Consider the following 18,891-nt stretch of genomic DNA (forward strand, 5'->3'; position numbering starts at 1 on the left):
TTCTTTCCCAAGTCCATCTCTGGACCTGGGACCTGAGACCCATGACACCACTCCCTTGATTTACCCCCCCCCCAACAGAAATTCATTCGCGTGGAAATGCTAGGCTACTTTAACACACACACACACCCATCGCGCCCAACATTTCCCTTCTGCTTCCTGGATGTCCCTTAAGAACCCGTTTAAAATATAGACCTCAGAAGCTAATCAAGGCGGGAATAGGGTTTTAGTCGCAGCCGGCCAATCGAGCAGTCCGTTCTCTGCAGCTGATTGGACGGTTTACGTAAAGCGACGTGGGCATCCGCCTATCGGAGTGTGGAACGCCAACGAAGCCGCTGGGAGATTGGAAGAGCGCTGAATTTGAATTGGGCGAGGAAGTTGGAGAGGCCTTTTTTTTTCCTCCGATGTCGCGTGAATGGGCACAACCAATGCCTCCCTTTAGGTGGGGGAGCACAGAACAAACCAAGGCAACGGGTGAGATGGGAGGCGTGAGAAGCTGAGGCGAGGCACGAAAATGGAGGGGCGGGCGGTTCCTCCCGGGAGCCCCTTCCGAGGAACGTGCGAGGACGGCGACAGCTCCATGGACCGAAGACTGAGGCGGAGTAGCCGCCATTTCGCCTCCGCCATGAGCAGCATCGTGGAGAAGGTGAGCCCCGGGTGGGACCGAGCAAGGAGGGCCGGGGAGGGGTTACAAGGCCTCAATTTAGGCCCCCGAAGGAAGCGCCTGGCCTTGTCTTCCTTCTTTCGGGGTCTCCCGTGGCTTTGACCACCTCACAGGTTATATTCCTCCTTGGCCCGCTTCCTTCTTGGAGGCTCCCGGTGCCTTTTGCTTAAGAGGAAACCGGAGTTTCCTCTGACTGAGGCATTCAGGGACGGCGAAATCTCTGGCTGCTGAAGGCGGTCTTTATAGGCATCTTTCCGTCCTGACTGGAAGGGGAGAGGGTTGCATTAGCGGTGCTGTTGAGCGCCTGCGTTTTGCGACCTTCAGGTTTAATTGCACAGAGAATTATATTTTCTGAAGGTCCCGTGAACATTTGTATAAATCATATCATTACTACCCCTAGGGATGGAGCTGCGAAGTATTAGTAAGGGCTAGAGATCGGGGCTTGGAAAGGGCATCATCCATCCTGCCTGGATGGGTGTTGCCAGGCGGATTTCATAATGCTGTGCTAGACAGATCCATGGTCTGACTCAGTGGAAGGCATTTTTTTTGTTTTGTTTCTAGGAGGGGTGCTCCATTAGAATTGGACACCTTTTTGGGGAATATCTGTGGAAATCTTGAGAGTGATATAAGTGTCTGTTCACTTTTTTTCTTTCTTTTGCTGGGGAGGAGTCGGTCTTTGCCTGTATCCTGAAACACAAGTTGGTAGCTTCAGAATTCTGCCATATCAACTTCTCAAAGTTTTAGAAAAGATTGTCATGTACAGTTGTCAGTTGCAAATGGCCAGCTTACACATGTATACAGTATATTCTGACATTACTATTCCAAAGGAAATTGCAGTATAAGCCATAGATAGCAATACGTTATGAGGTTGAGCAGTGCCCTTTCCAGATCACTAGAAAGTTACAAATAAGATGAGCTTTCATTCTAAAAATGTATGCTTATGAGATTGTCATGAATGAAAGATAGCAGAGGACAGTGTCTTCAGAATACATAATTAATGGAAGAGTATTTTTCATCAGCCACTGTTTATCTTATAGTTAAAAGAATGTGCAAGTGAGTGGGGAAGTCTGAAGAAAATAGCATGCTGATTTATATAGTACCACCCTCAGTACTTTTACCAGATCTGATGAATGCTGCCAGTGCGGCTGTAAATAAATTGACAATTCCAGTCACAGCTCTCCTGAGTAACATATTGTTTGGTTCTGGGTAATGCAGACCATTACTATGTGGGACAGGAAAGCAACTTTCAAATTGGACATGCCCTTGTTCTGATTAAATTCCTATAGATTAGCATCTTGAAGTTTTAATCTCAGTGTAATCAACATTTCATACTGCCTCTGGATGATTTCTTTGTATTTGAAGTTGTTGCAATAAGTTATTTTGTAATAATGGTCTGTCTCTGTCTCTTTTTGAAACTAGTATAATTTTCCTTTTGATGATGATCTGATTGTCTCTATCAAATCACTGACATACAATACATCTGATGGTACGTTCTCTTTAGCAATATATTATATTTTAATTTTCATTTGGTTTTGCAAAGCATAAATGTTATGAAAAATACGTGAGTAGTGTGGCTGAATGGAATTCACTTGTTCAAGTGAAAGTCCACCAAGTCTTCTTAAATTACAGACTTAATGTTAACCTTGCAACTTGCTTTGTAGCACTATTCTAACATTACATTGTGTATAAAACCTTCCTTTCTATGACATTTGGGAAAAGATCCTAGCTGAGGCATTGAAAAGAAAGGAATGCTAGTAGTATTTCAGTTATTGTACTGTATATACAAATACATTAAAATCTTCAATAATTTGTTCTTACACAAGCAGAAGTTGACACAGAAAACATACAAGATGCATTTGAAAGGGATGCTATATTGCAGTCTTTTTATGGTTATTCCATTGTTATGTACTTAAGTTGTAATATTTTCTAGGCACAACTAACAGAGTGGGTTGTGCTTTGCACATTTGCATAGAGCTCTTTCTGAAATGTTTATGTACAAGGCAGCTAGAATTAAATCTTCACATAATTAAAAGAGTGAAACTAGGCAAATAGAGGTGAAAATACATATCTCATTTTCTGTTTTCCTTTCTGGCACAGTGTTGTAATATATTATCTTCCACTTCTGTCTTAGGTCATGGTGGAAAATGTTCTTGTGGATTTTGGAGAGACTTCTCCATGTCTTTCTCGGTATTGCTGCTTTGGGAACACTCCATTCTTAAGAGTGGCCTAAAAGTGATTTTAATACCATATCAATATGAACTTGTTTTTGTTGGTCAGGATGTAAAAGGTCAAGTGGAAAGTGTTTACAGCCCTGTAAGTTAAAAGATTGAGCCAGGTTCTAAAACTTAGGATCCAGTGTAGTCCCTATCAGAAAATATAAACCTAATGGGTGGGTTGCTAAATCCATTTCAGATAGGAAGTTGCTATCTGATTCTGTCTCGGTTATGTTCAGATACTACACCACTTTCCTGGTTCAGCTGTGACAATCCATTAATTAGAGGCCTTAGAAGTTTCCTGTACAAGAATCATCTTTGTCACATAACTATGCCCAACCTTCTCTCCAGACTCAGTCTATATGTATATTATTTGCTAACCGAAATCCGGTACTAAGTTGCAACTAGAGTAGGCCCATCAAATTGGTGGGGATTTGGTAAAGCCTAATTTGGGCCTACTTTAGTTGCAATTTACTTCAGGCATTGCATATGAAATGCCACCTTTGTTAGAAAAACAAGAAGACAAACAAGTTAGCAAACCACTGCAGCTAGAAGTGAAATGACTGCTTTTGTTTTGTGAAAGGAGAAGAGTTGACTTAGGACTATTGTGTTTCTTTATTGATAACTATTGGGAAACGAGACTGCTCTTTATTATTTTATTCAGTTATCAGTGATTGGGTTCAGTAGTACAGTATTAGTGAACAGATTCAGCACCTACCTTAACGATGTTCCTGATTTACCACTTGTGTCTTCCCATATTAGTATCATATAAGACAACAACCTATATATGTTGTAATACCATACATGTCTAACAAAATTTTATGCAGGTGACATTTCAGTAACAATCTTGTATAATTTCTAGGGCCAAGGGCTTGGGGAGAAGAATCAAGCACTGAATGTACAGATACATCATACCAGGTATTAAAAATACATAATATTGTGAATGCTTTCCTTTATTTTCATTTGTTGGGTAATATTACTTCTTCCAAGTTCAAAATCTAGAAATATTTTGGGAGGTTACAAACATAGTCATACTTTTGAATAATGCTTCATGGCAACTTAGATTGAAGCACTGTTGCTGAAACAGTTCATTCATTAACCCTTCTACAAACCTTTTGAGGGTTTATACCTTGTAAAACCTTGGGTGCCCTTATCAGGAGAAAAGTGGCTTATTAAAGAAAAAAGAGAGCTAGAGAGATGAGTAGAAGGACATGGCTATAATTCAATTTTTCTGTTATTCCATCTAGACAAATAAAAACAAACAACAAAATGACTGATTAAAATTACCCAACACATTGTTGATAGCCTATTATGTGCCCAGGATGACGTGTTTATTACTAAGTCTTGGCTTTAGTAACTCCATTCTCTTTGTCTGTTGGGATGATATTTGTATAAGCAGGACTTGGAAAGGCAGTTTACTAAGGAGTCATAGACAGCTTACTCCCCCAGTCCAATTTCTTTGTTGCGGCCAGTTTTAGTAAGCTCACCCCTACAGAAGGACTTCCTTCCTTTCTTGATTTGCTTGGCAAGTTAATATTTACCTGTTCTTTGGGAGCAGAAAAGAAGACTAAACACAAGAAACAAGGCAATTATTCTGTCTCTGCAACTATTAATCTTCTGTTCCTCATCTTTAGCCATTCATAAGGAGAAGAGAAAGATGAGGAAGGTTAAGTCTCATGATTGCACTTCTGTCCTGTTGCTTGTCCAACTCAACATGTAATTTGTTTCATTGTGTGCAAGCCCCAGGACAGGAAGAGCAAGTCTTTAATTACCGCAGATCTTTCCTGCAAGTGGCATTATCATGCTTCTGTGGGTGTAACATATGCACTATGCTTTTATAAGTCTGTTGATATGTATTGTAAAAGATAAGATTAATGACATGGATGGACAGATTTCTCTGGATAAATAAATTAGTATTTATTTATCTAGTATTTATAAATACTAAATAAATTATTATTTATTTACTGACGTAAGTAATCCATGTTGCTAAAAATGGGTATATTGAGAAGAGGCTAAAAAGGTGACAGCAAGGAATTGGGCCTTCTTGATGGTGACCCCCAATCTTTGTAATAAGCATTGACTTGAGGTACGCCAGGCTTCTTTCCCCCTGACATCAAGGAAATTAGTGAAAACAGAATTATACAAATCAGCTTTCACTAACTTATCCCCCCACATGCTGTTAATTAATTTAAATTTTTCCTTTTTTTCCTTTTTATTTTTTATTTTTGTGTGGCTTTCAGATCTATATCAGTGAATGCCTTGTTGATTGTATTGTTATATGAAGTTATGCAAGGTTCTTGTAAACTACCCAGAGTAGTGTTTCCACTAAAGGGGTGGTAAATAAATAAGGACTATGGTTTGAGAAAAAAATAGAAATACTTTTTCTTCATAAAATAACATAGTCTGGTTTCTTTGGCTGTAAGTATAATAATAATAATAATAATATAATTTATTGTCATTGTAAGTATATACACAGTATACCATACAACGAAATTCACAGTATATTTGTAATCCAAATTTATCTAATCTAGTATTTGGTGTTTTGTTTGTTTGTTTGATTCCTAAAAGTCATTTGAGGAAGAACAATTCACAGACTCCTTGGGAACTAATCAGCTTGATGCAGATAAAGAAGCACAAAACAAAATATGCAACTCAAGAGGTCTGTAGCATTGATCTTCGCAGTTTTGGCAATGGGTGTAGTATGAGGGGCAGGTCAAATGCAGGTTTAAGTTATTAAACTGATCTTATCAAATAAAACTTCTCCCTCTTTCTCCGCACCCCCCATAATTTATACCTCCCCAAGCTTCCTTCCATTATCGTATAAAGTCTTCAAACATGTATTTTTGACAGAATTACTGTGTACCACATGCCAGCTTATAATGTAGTGGCATATAAAAATGTAACTGGAAAATCTTACTTCTCTTTTCCTTTCACATATTCCATTTTTATTGATTAAACAACTCTTGAGAAGTCTTGTTTAGATGAGATAGTTAGGTAGTGGCACTCATAGGGCTAGACCGAGGGAGTTTTCTAGGGTCAACAACTCAGGTGCCATATCAGACACCTCTCCCCATCATTTGTCCAGTTCTCACATGTTGGCATATTATAGCCCCTTCTTTGCTCATTATTGTTATTTAAAATACAGTGGTGCCCCACAAGATGGGTGCTCAGTTTGACGACAAAATCACTTGACGTTGATGTTTTTGCGATCACAAAACAATGTTCCCTATGGGGGAATTTCGCTTTATTTATTTATTTTATTTATATCCCGCCTATCTGATCGGTTAAGACCACTCTAGGTGGCTAACAGCGGTTCCTGCTTTGGGAACCGATCATCACAAAGTGATGATTTTTTAACAGCTGATTGGCGGTTTCAAAATGGCTGCCAGGTAAACAAAATGGCCGCCTGCTGTGTTTTCGCACGGATTCCTCGCTGCACAGGCAGCGAAAATGGCTGTGCTTTGGAGGATCTTGGCTGGACGGTGAGTTTGAATCCCTTAGGAACGCATTAATCTGGTTTTAATGCGCTTCTATGGGCTTTTAAAAATCGCATAACGACGTTTTCGTTCTACAGCAATTTCGCTGGAACAAATTAACGTTGTCATGTGAGACACCAGTGTATCTTAAATCTAGCTTCTGACTGAATAGAACATGACTGGCCCTTATTTTGCTGACTCAAAGAACAAAATGATATACTTGGCATCCTTTATTTTTTTAAAGCGTTATCTCAGAGCTTTTCTGCATGTTATATAATCATGACAACTACCCTCCACAAGCATTTTTAGATCTTCTTTTAGAGAAGAAGGAGCTGTAGTGCTAATTCTAACATAAGTCTTGTTAAACAAGTTACTTGCTTTTCATCCACATATGAGGTTCACATCATGCAAGTACTGGTGTGATTTTATATGTGCCAAATAAACAAATAGAGAGAGAATTGTGTTACATAAAAAGCATTGCCTTGGGTTCTTTTAGAGGGCTGTTTTGCCATAAAAGTAAAATTGCTAATAAAAATATCAGGAACAGTCTTACATAAGAAATGACTGGCATCTGTAGGTGTTAGTAATTCAGATTGAAATATATTCTAACTTTCAGTTGCAGATCACAAAAGCAGTGCTAAGTTGGCTTCTATTAAAAGACATTTGGAAAATATACATATCAAGGTAATACTTCAGCATACTTGTGTATTTGGCTCCCACAGCTTGAGCATTTGAGAATGTAGGATGTATCTGGTAGGACATTAAATGTATTAAGGTCTTTATTGTTTGAGGGGGACATGCAGGCAGAGTCTGCATGCTTGTATGTGACATTACCATCTGTCACACAACCCCAGCTTTCTGTTTTCCCTAACAGACAGATTTGCCTTCGTGTATGACTGTTCCTTTTCTCCCTAATTACGCTACTACCAGAGGATTACTTCCTTAGTTACCAATTATGAACACAGAATCACTGATGTCAAATATAACAATGTTTATTTAAAGATTAACAGGTGAAACACACAAAGATAATCATGGATGGTATTGTAGTTGCAATTCATTAAACTTCTTTTGCTTTATACATATGTTGGTTCATTTATATTCATTTTCAAGTACGGTGTAACTGTTTATTTAATTCTTATAACTTTCACTTTCAGTTCTGTCACAGATTAACTTTCCAAGTATTGTCTTTTAAATCCTATCTTCCCTGTCTGTCTATCCCTCTATATATCCCTATCCTTCTTCTCTCTAACTCTTCCCCTGTCCCAGCTTTTCCTAACTGTCCACCCTAACTAATTCCAACTGTCCTCCTTTTCCCCCCTTCCTCCTTGGTTCTGTCCTCCTGTCCTATCATTGGCTCCCACATCAGGGTTCTAACATGATGGACAGGCGTGACATTTGGACTGTCTGTCACACCATCCATTTAAACGTCTCCATAGTGTTAGGCATAACACCTGAATAAGGCGTTAGCTCTTTCAGTTTGCATCCCACTGAAAACAGTGTAAAAAGTTAATCACGTCTAAGTAAAGTCTCATTGATTCAATGGGAGCTGTGCACAACTAACTTCATCTGCATTTAGTCTTTATTTGCTACAAATAGCTAAATTTATTTCACTTTAATTTTCTTTGTTTAATAAAAGGAGAATATTCCTCTTATATGCTATTCTGAGACACCAGTGAAGAATAAATACAGAGTTCAAATGGACATGTTGTTGGATGATGGTACCAACTCTGTTCCTGAAGTGCTTACGGTAACACAACTGTTCAGTGATGCTATTAAATTCTCTTCTAACAGCTACTCACACTTGTCCAGATTTTTGTGTGTTTATTGCACAGTTTCAGTCTATATACCCCCAGTATATAGATTTTCAGCTATTTATTTATTTATTTAGATGGTGTGCTAGCTGTGTATGCATTTGAAATGACTGCTCAAACCATGTCCCTTTATTATAATAAGGATGGTCACAGGAGCTCCTCAGGAGGAATTCCAATTACTACACTGAATTCATGAAATCCAGTTTGATTCATCCCCAAACAGTTTAAATCAAACAATTTGGTTTGATTTAAATGGGAATGCCATTCACTAATACTTAAGTCTTAGCATATTAGCTAAGAACTATACTATTTTAACACTCATCCAATTGAATATGAAGTTATATAAATAGGATATGTATTTCAAATTAAATTAAACTTCTTCATGAGTGAATGCTAATGTTTTCCTGCAGTTATTTACAGTGTTTTGTTTGGGGATTTGGGCTTAGATTACAGGAACAAGAGCAAGAAATGCTCACCAGTGGTCTCCTTTGCAAGAGTTAGATGATAATTCCTCAATACGTGAGTATAACAAGTCACATATGTTTTGCTAAGAAGTACAGTGGAGTAGGACTTAAGTACTGGGACATAATCTGGTATTCCTTGGTTCTCAGTTCAGCCTTCTGGGTTTCCCCAAAGGTCATACCCCCATCCACATAATTCCACCATTAGTGGTTTTCCAACTTTTGTATAGGATTTTTCTGGTTCTCAATGGACTGGTTCTCCTGTAGCTTAATTACTGATAGTAAAACCTTTCAGCTAACATATGCCAGTATTTTTGGTCCCACCAGTTTCTTTATGAACTCACTAAAATTTGCACCTCAGAGCATTTCTGTAATTGAATAAGGTCTTGAACTGAAAGAGGTACTCCAGCTTTGTCCCTAGAGCAGTGATGGTGAACCTATGAGAAAAATGAGATTTCTAATAACGTTTAATTTTTAGAATAATTGGGATGAAGATTTCAAACTACTACTTCCTTTGTAGCTTCATATGCTTTATTTTAATGTCTCCATAGTTTGATTTTGTTAAGTTATTAGATAACTGGAACAAAATGCTTTTGAATATCTATAAATAGTTTGTCTGATTCAGAAACTCTGTGTTTTTGTGCACATATATACATAACATGCTTAAGCTGAGTTTCTTCGTCACTGGAGAAGGTTTTAACCTTTCATGTTAATTACCTGTGTGGGGATGCATTTAGCATCAAAGTGAATGGAAAAGTAGACAAGTGCCGGAGTTACTTTTGCCTCACTGGACTATGCTGAAGTTTTTGGATTAGAACAAAGATATTTTAGAAAATGTTAAACTATTAAATAATATCAGGTATTTGCTTTCTTACTGTAAGGTGAAATTTATGTTAACGCTGCTAAATTTTATCCAGATATAATCAAGAAAGTGGCCTCTTGAAACAGAAGATATCTTGTTTCACAAATGAGAACCTAAGTAACCAAAAAACAGATAATAGTTACTGCTTTCTCATTTCAGTTAATGTTATTAATAATATAGTAAAAATATGAAGTGCAAAATACTATATGTCCCTTTTATTTGGCCTAGGAGGTGATCCCGATGTCCTTGGGAAACGAGTGCCATCTACAAATGAACCACCAACTACACTTTCTCTGCAGTTACCCATCTCTGTAGCATCAAATTCAGCCAGTGTTGAATTGGAAAGCAGCGCTCTTTGGGGTGGCAATGAAAATGGCTTCAGTAGTTTTCTGGAAATGTATGAGTCTGCAGATGAGCATTGTTCTTGGAATAATGTCACAATAGCAGACTTGTATCCAGGGATGGTGAAGGCACTTAGTAAACTGTTGCACAAAGCCTCTTCCAGTTCATTAATCAAACGGTACAAATATGGGTATTGGCATCCAAAAAAAACAAAGCTTAATACTACTACAGAGAGAATAAGGAAGTATAGACTTTTAAAATCGAAGTCTAGCTTGACAACTAAAAAAGAGGATCAGAAGAGGCATAAATTGCCCTTGTTAGTGGATGGAAGTAGTAGTTTTTTTGATAATGGCAAGCATCAGTGTTCAGCGAACAATATAACTAGAACACTATCTTCCATATGCTGTATTCCAGATAGCATGGAAATAGACTCTTGTGGCATGGCAGAAGATACTTCATATACTGAGAAAGTCAGACAAGGTGGTATGAAAACCACCATTATTCCTAGTGGCGTTTCTACAGGAGAAACTTTTCTGGTCCAAACCCCAATGTGCATTTGTTTACCTACAGACTTTGTAAGAAAGGGTCAGACTTCTGAAAAGTGCTGTCCTACAGATTGCACTATGGATTCAGAAAAATGTAATGTAACAACAGAAGACAATCCTGAGGAAATAAGCACTATGACATTCAATACTACGTCACGTTTAAGCTTGTCCTTGAATAGTAGCATGAAATCTTATTTGCAAAAGAACGAGTCTTCTCCAGTTAAAATGTCAATTAGATTACTGGGAAATTCAGAAATTAAAATGCTCAGTGCAGCTGTTTCACTTCAGCGAAGACATTCATTTTCATCCCTTCCAGTCAATCGAAGACCTGCCAATGTTCACCAGAGTTGTGAAGATGCATTTGAAAAAATGTATAAAGAATTGTGTTCTCCAAAGTTGCAGAAATCATTTAAGTTTTCAAATATTTGCAAAAGCCCTAGGAAGTCTGCAGAACTGCACACATCTGGTTTTAGCACATCTTCAAAATTTAATGAGAGACCTAATGATGCATTTGAAAGTATATACCAAAAATTGTGTTCCGAAGGATTTCCAAAAATCCCTATATTTCTAAGAGCAGCAAACCTAAAAAAGAAATATGAGGGAGTACATATGTCTGAAACTGTAAATGCCTTAGTTAATTCTCCTTTAAGAACTGTACCTGCAGTTGCCAGAACTAAAAGAGCAGCAAACTTCAGCAAGGAAGACTTTCAGCCTTCACCCATAAAAAGATTGAAAAATATACCCGAGAACTCTTACAGAATATGTCAGAAAATGCCTTCCTGGAAAAGCATAAACCTTCAGAAAACAGATAAGACTTTCACATCGTACACTCCTAACATAAATAATTGGCCCTCAGATGTGGTAAGTAAATGAGTGGCTTGTGTAAAAAGTATTTCAGCCTGTAATTTTTTTAAGTAGTTGATAGTATCCTTCAACAACATGACATGAATTAACAAGGTTAGTTCTGTGCAAACCTACCTGGAAATAAGTTTGACTAAACCCAGTGGGTCTTCTTTCCAAGTAAACTTAACTTCCAAACAGTCATGGTAATGGGCTAGAAGACTTTCTAATTGGCATGCCAGTTAATGTTTGTTTCCATTGCTTTCCCCCCCATATTTGTGAAAACAAATACTGTAGAACAGTATAAGTATTTGGTTAGCAGTACTTGAACGAAGAATTTGACTTGCAGCCAGGAATCTGGACAGAATTTAGCAGCATGTATAGTAGAAAGAAAAAAGAAATAGTTGTTTTCATTTAATGTATGTATTTCCCAATCTTCTGGAAGATCTATATATGTATTTACTGCAACTCTAAAGCAAATGCAGTTTCAGAAAAAGGGAATAAGAGTTTGTTGACAATGAAAATCCTCAGAGATAGTAATACATATTGTAAAACTGCATCTTTTAATGTGTGAATATTTAATTTTCAGAATTCTGGGTTTTCTTTTTCCTCAAGCAACAACTTTCTGACTGCTTCAAGAACTGACATGAAAGGTAGGGCTCTACCTTTTAAGCTGAAATTCTGTTTAAGTAATAAATTTGGAAGGGTGACATTGTCACTGGCAGGGGCGATGCAAGACTTTTTCCTTCTTACAGCTTGTCCACCTTCTTGTCCAGTTTTTAACTGCTGAAAATTACCCCCTGCCAATACCCTCACCTGGTGGTGGAGATTTTTGGTAATTAAAGATTTCATCTATCCTATGGCTTCCATGTAATTAAACAGAGTACTTATGAATCAGACAAATCAAGACAAAGAAAAAAGATCTTTTAAACCACTGGAAATTGCCCCCTGCTAGTATGATTTTTCATGATGCTCGTAATATAAGCCCTACCCCAAAAATAAGCCCTAGTTAAGTGAAACCCCACCCTCCACCATTGTGCAACAACCAGAAGATGATATGACTGTTTTTTAATAAATGTAGATTGTTGTACTTGAAAAAAAGAAAACATCCCTTGAAAATAAGCCCTGATGTTTTTTGGAGCAAAAAGTAATACAGTATAAGACCCTGGGGAAACACAGTGTCTTGACTTAATAAACTGATAACATAGTTCAGATGTGTCATTTTAGCAATTGATCCCCAGGTCAATTATTTTCCATCTTAGTTCTTCACATAAAAACTAGGCTTTAAATACCCGGGTAGCCATGGATGCAGGTTTAAAAGTGATTAGTTATAGACCTGAATACTTTCATTTCTTCTTAATGCTTCTTTAAAGGATACATTGGGCTGTAGCTAGCAATTTCAGGTGGTAGGGCAAGAAGCATCACCTATCTCACTGCACCTGAGGCCCCTTCCCTTTATTTGGGAAGAATGAGGCTATCCCACAATGTGGCATCTCCTTCTTGGGTATTAGATTCATATGCAACAACTGCACAAGTCTTTATTGTCTGATAATGATGTCCTTTTCCTGCCTCCCCATTTATTTATTTATTTATTTATTTATTGAAAGTGTAAACTTTCTCGTTTGACGCAATGCTGTTGTGGCTTTGTCTTAAACAAGGAAAGAACTCAGACACTAGAACTGAATAGTTTTGGAAGATGTAGTTTGTTTTTCTGGCACTCTAGTAAACTCACCTCTAAATTTGGCACCCTCTAGATTTTGGTCCCTTGGGGTAAAGCCCCAATTGCCCTGCCATAGTTACAGTTCTGAGGGATGTTGTTGCTTAGTTGTTAAGTCGTGTCTGACTCTTCGTGACCCCATAGACCAGAGCACGCCTGGCCCTCCTTGTCTTCCACTGCCTCCCGGAGTTTGGTCAGATTCATGTTGGTAGTTTTGATGACACTGTCCAACCATCTCATCCTCTGTCGTCCCCCTTCTCCTCTTGCCTTCACACTTTCCCAACATCAAGGTCTTTTCCAGGGAGTCTTCTCATGAGTTCTTGAGGATACACAATTTTTATTTTAAATAATTTTAATTTATTTTTACTTAATCACCCTTTCATGTGCAGATTCTTTGTGTTCTTTGTATTGTGTCCTCTGTGAGGTAGTCCAGTTCTTTTTGCGTCCAAAGTTCTTAAAATGATATACAGCATATTTGTCATATCTAATCTCTTCACAGAATCCAGGATTGCAGATGTAGATGACAATTGTTTATATAGTTGTATCTCTCTAGGAAAATCACAAAACTACAACAAAGTAAGTGGCACTTGAATTCTCTCTGAATTTCCCTTTATTATCTTTCTCTGTGGAATTGTATGGGGGAAGAGAAAACAATTTTCATGGATCCCTATTAGCTACAATGATGACATGTTTATTAGGACTATCAATTTTGTCTTCACTGGGACTTAATGCTGAGGCTTGTTTTAAAATGTTTTTGACACAAATGGGTAGGGGGTCATTTTTTTCATTTTATGTTCATTGAATTTCATGTGACTTACTGGAACTTTATTATTTAAAAAATAGAGCAGTCCAACAGTTGAGGATTAAACCAGTCTTTGCAGTGCCAGATTTTAAGCGATGAGAGAGCCTGGCCTGAGGGAAGAGAACATAGGCCATCTGTGGAAGCCTGGTGGGCTGTACGTTCCCCATTGCTGCCCCACAGAGTTTGACATAATTCCTTTTAGAATTCACAGAAGCAAACATGTGGCTTAGGTATCTGGCTGTAGAGTCAGAAGTTGGAAGTTCAGTTCCCCAGTTTGCTTTCTTGACAGGGCTGGGCTTAGTGATTCATAGGGTCCCTTCCAGCTCTACAGTGGTGCCTCGCTTAACGGGCGCTCCGTTTAGCGACAAAACCGCATACCGATTAACTTTTTGTGATTGCAAAAGTGATCGCTTTGCGATGTTACCTATGGGATTTTTTTGCTTTGCGATGATCGGTTCGCTGTTTCGCTTACCAATCATCGCAAAGCGATGATTTTTAACAGCTGATCGGTGGTTCCAAAATGGCCACTGGGTAAACAAAACGTCGGGCCCGCTATATTTTCGTGCTGATTCCTCACTTTAGAGGCAGCGAAAATGGCTGCCGTATAGAAGATCTTCGCTTTAAGGTGAGTTTTTAGCCCATAGGAATGCATTAAATAGGTTTTAATGTGTTTCTGTGGGCTTTTTAAAATTGCATATCAACAAAATCGCTTTGCAGCTATTTTTACTGCACGGATTAACGTCGCTATGCGAGGCACCACTGTATAGTATTTGACATAATATATGGAAGTGGTCAGATGATACTATCCATGCAATTCACATCCCTCTCTCTCTCTCTCTCTCTCTCTCTCTCTCTCTCTCTCTCTCTCTCTCTCTCTCTCTCTCTGAATTTGGTGTCTCTGGGTGCTGGGGGGGTTATAAGATTTTAAAGTCAAAACTGAATTGACAAACTGATTTGTCAATTAACAATTTTTCTGAAGAATTGACAAATTGATTTTTTTATCAGAAAAATTGTGCATTTCTGATTTATCAACCTTGAAATCAAATCAGCATTTTTTTTCTCAGTCATGCCCATCTCTAGTTAAGACAGATGTTGCTTTGCCTTATTCCAAATTAATTCAGGAAGGAATGTGCAGTTACGTTTCATAATATTACATGAACGTGTAAATATGTTCTGCATCATACAAAATCATGCTGATGAGTTTAGACAAGGTTAGAACTTGTTGCCTGCCCAAAAGCACGTGTTTCTGGAAAAAGCTAATGGGAAGATACAAATATTGGCAAGAAAGAGTAATACTTTCTCCGTCTGCCTCAGTGTTGTTGTTTTTTGTAAGGAAAATGACTGCCAGCATGTTTGTTTGTAAGCTGAGGAAGTGTTCAAACAGCAGAAAGTCAGATAACTTGTGTATATGATTAAAGAATTACTAAAGAGCTACTTTATGTAGATAAAGCACTTCATCCTTTGACAGACAGATAAAAACAGCTTCTAGATATGGTCAATGCTCTCCATCGCTGCTAAAATTGTGCCATTACTAAGAGACAAAGCTCCTGTAATCAATTACATGACAGAGTGGTATGATATACCAGATGGGTGGGATATAAATTAAATAAATAAATAAAATAAATAAATGTAGCAGTCTTTTGCTCCAGCTCCAGCTGTTAAAGAGGTCTGGGATTATAATTTTACATCTTGTTGAATCAGTAATGGTTTAACATTAGTCATGTTTATGTTACACTTGTATGTTTATTGTACTTTGATACATAATGCATTTTCTGTATGGAGATCTTTCCAGTGCTGCACTGATGTGTTAATTACGTATAGAGCTGGAGAATCTTAGTGAAAGATGATTGTTTTGGGGGGCTTTCCTTTGAGGGAGTAAAAAAAGTCTTCGTTTTCAGATGAAAAATATTGTTTGTTGACAATGCAGTTTTAGATGCTTGCATTCCACTCAAAATTGTGATTTCAACGGTTTCCAATATTTATTTCTTACAAATAAGGTTCTCTTTTCTTTTCCAGGACTTCCAGAAATCTCAGCTATAATGATGGGAGAGCAAGAAACAAAAATGATAGTATGGAAGAACTTGTGTACAAAAGCAGTAAAGAATCATTCTTGAAAGGATATGGAGAAATACATGATTTTTAAGGGGAAAGGTGATTTTACCATGAATGGACATGGGAAAATAATTTTCATCAACTCCCATTACTGCTGCAACCCACCAGATCCACAAGGGGTGCCAGATGGGTGAATTTGGCCCTTCAAATTGTTGGACTATTGGCTGTTACAGCTAGAGATGATGGGATCTGCAGTCCAGCAATGTTTGGAAAGAGCCTTCTACTTCTACTTTAAGTATACAAGAAGCTCAGAGGGAAAGGAATGCTGAGAGCACTCTGTTCTGTGAACAGAAACTCATGCTCACATGACTTTAGATGTAGCCAAACACATTGTATGTATGCTTTGTCATTTGAGAATTGCATATTCTACCAGCAGCTGAGTAAGAACCATGACTAGAATCCAAGCAGTTTTGTTTGTTTGTTTTTTTCTTCCTGGCATAAGATATATTTGACTTATTAAGAGAGACTGCTGGTTCTTCCTGAAAGCTCATTAAGCTTAAACTTCTCTTATTGGGAACAAATATCTTTATGGTGATTGACTGTATATAATTTCTGTTATTTCTAATGTATATTGCTTGGCCAATCAAGATCTGTTCTCAATACATAATTTTCTAAGCAATTCAAATGCATTTAATATACTACTTGGTACTTAGTGAGTTTCAGCTTTTGGAATCAGCGGAGCATTATATCTTTGAAGAGTTTGAAATATCTATTTTGTTTATTTCAGATTTGATTTTAATATGTTAAATGTGTGTCCATGTAGTAGTTGACATTTGTATATCATTACTGCCTAATAAACCTGTATAACTTGTAGTGGTTTGGATGTTTAATTGAAATTAGTCAGCTAGTGGAATATATCTGGGAGTTTTCTATTTGACAATAATAACTGAAGTGCTAAGTTAATTGACTGTGTTTTTCAACTTTGTGGCTATTTCTCAACACTTGCTTTCTTAGCTTCTTGCCTGGAAAAGTGGATAGGTTAATGAGAAAAGCTGGTGGGGGAGCTATTTTACAAAGACCAAAATCCTTTTACTTAGTTTGGCAAGTCATACTAGAATAAGCTCATTGAATCAATGAGAATTTGGTGAGTCAACTCCTCCATATATTCTGTTGATTCAAATGGGTATACTCTAATGGTGGCTTACTTTAGCATAGTAAGTCACAGAGTAGGCCCATTTGTATCAATGGAACTTACAGAGGAGTTGATACATCAAAACACCATTGATTCAATAGGTCTACCCTATTACATTTGCCACACTAAGCAATAGGATGTTGTCCTATGAGTAGTAATGTGTATGTGAAGGTGTAGACTGCATCAATCAAGATGTACCAGGGACACTGCATTCTGTCAGAGATAGTTACTGTATACAATTTGAGGGTAGGTAGTTGCATTGGAAATGGCTTACTCATCTGAAAGGAAAAAAAACTTAAGTAAAACTTGAAGTTAGTACATCATTGTCTGTCTACTTTGAGCTTAACCTTTCAAGCCGTGTATTAGCTAAGAACTTCATTAAATTCATAGTGCCCTAAAATGATTGCTAAATATCAATGTGTAAAATCTAAATCAATGGGTATGATATGTTTCATATAAGATTGGTAGCATCTCTTTATAATAAAATCACTAAACTCATGCTGTGGAGGCCTTTGTAAAATGTGTTGAATGCTGTTAAGTGCCATCTAGTCCTGGAGTGCTAGTTCTTGAATCATTAACTGCATAAGAACTATGGTGGAATAAATAAAGATAACTACCGTATATCACCTCAGTGGTTTACCTCCAGATACAGTATCCTACCGTTCTAGCTTCTGACTGAAATAAATCTCCAGTCAGTAACTGGGAAATACAGTATATTTGTTTCCTTTGGCTATATTACTAATTTAAAAAGAAAATTTGCACCAAAATCCTCATTACAAATCTTAGCTCAGGTGCAGACAGAAGACAGTATGTGTGTGGAAACCCTTCAAAAGTCTTGTATTTCTTGAGGGGAGCAGACTGAGCAGCAAGAGCAGCTGGGATATTTCGGGGCTCCGAGAAAACCCTCCTGGAATACAGCGGATCAGGACTCCCTCAACTAGAGAAGGGTAGGAAGGTGCAGGAGAGCACCTCCTGTATCTGTAAGGTTCAAGGAAGCACCTGGGAATTGACTATAATCTGACCCATGGGATGATTCCTCTCCCTAGACAGGAGGTTGCCTGTTGCCATTTTGGGTGAACTAGCTGCATCGAGAAATATCGCCCTTGGGAGGACATCGGTATCACAAGAAGGAAGTCTCTATAGCATCCTGTTAACAGCTCTGCTCAGGTCACAGCTTCCTTTATTCAGTGAATAATCTGAGTCTCAGTCTTCCTCTTTTCCTACTGCCATCTGACATTTTCAACTTTTCCTACCATTTGTTTCTTTTCTAGTGATTCTTGCCTTCCCATGGTATATCCAAAGAATGTTTGCCTTAATGTTTACGCCTCCCAGAAGCCACCGGTAATGGTGCGGCTAAAAATATTGTAAATAAATACATGTAATCATTGTATTAGTTAATCATAGCAGGATTGGATAGTTCAGTGGTTTAGGTATCTGGCTGTGGAGCAAGAGGTTGAGACTTCAATTCCCCACTATGCCTCTTGTGTGTAGAGCCAACCCATCTGGCCTTGGGCAAGCTGCACAGTCCCAGGGCACCCTCTGAAGAAGGAAATGGTATATTACTTCTGAGTATTCTCTACCTGGAAAACCCTGAAAAGGACTGCCATAAGTCAGAATTGACTTTGACAGCACATGATTATCATTATTAACAGAAAGAAATTCTGTTGAGTCAGAATCTATTTGCATAGTGTCTAAACAGTGGCTGCAGTCCTGTTGCTTTTTATGTACACAAAGTGAATAGCATAACAATTTGCTTCTAATTGGCAGTGAGATGGTATTAGAGTTAGTAACAGTATTCTTTATTTGCCATTAGCCATATGCCTTTGCAATTGTACAAGGGTTAAATAATCTGAAATTATTCAGTTTCAATCTCTCCCTCTGTTGATTTGCTATAAAATGCCAGGTATTTCTTAATAC

At 37.8% G+C, this 18,891-nt stretch overlaps 1 protein-coding gene across 4 annotated transcripts; it reads left to right on the forward strand.

Moving 5' to 3' along the window:
- Window positions 1-356: 356 nt before the first annotated feature.
- On the forward strand, window positions 357-16,655 carry HJURP (Holliday junction recognition protein). Of its 4 annotated transcripts, none has more exons than XM_078389849.1 (11): window positions 357-643; window positions 2,081-2,147; window positions 3,737-3,792; window positions 5,443-5,494; window positions 6,964-7,034; window positions 7,987-8,097; window positions 8,608-8,680; window positions 9,713-11,232; window positions 11,801-11,864; window positions 13,428-13,504; window positions 15,747-16,655. In XM_078389849.1, the coding sequence occupies exons 1-11, from the start codon at window positions 512-514 to the stop codon at window positions 15,768-15,770; spliced, it is 2,247 nt and encodes a 748-aa protein (XP_078245975.1). In that variant the 5' UTR covers window positions 357-511; the 3' UTR covers window positions 15,771-16,655. The 4 variants fall into 4 exon arrangements, with proteins under 4 accessions (XP_078245975.1, XP_078245976.1, XP_078245977.1 ...); XM_078389850.1 differs by having other exon boundaries at window positions 5,443-5,492; window positions 6,968-7,034; XM_078389851.1 differs by lacking the exon at window positions 7,987-8,097.
- Window positions 16,656-18,891: the final 2,236 nt, after the last annotated feature.

This window comes from Pogona vitticeps, chromosome 3 (assembly GCF_051106095.1).
Source record: "Pogona vitticeps strain Pit_001003342236 chromosome 3, PviZW2.1, whole genome shotgun sequence".
Taxonomy (NCBI): Eukaryota; Metazoa; Chordata; class Lepidosauria; order Squamata; family Agamidae; genus Pogona; species Pogona vitticeps.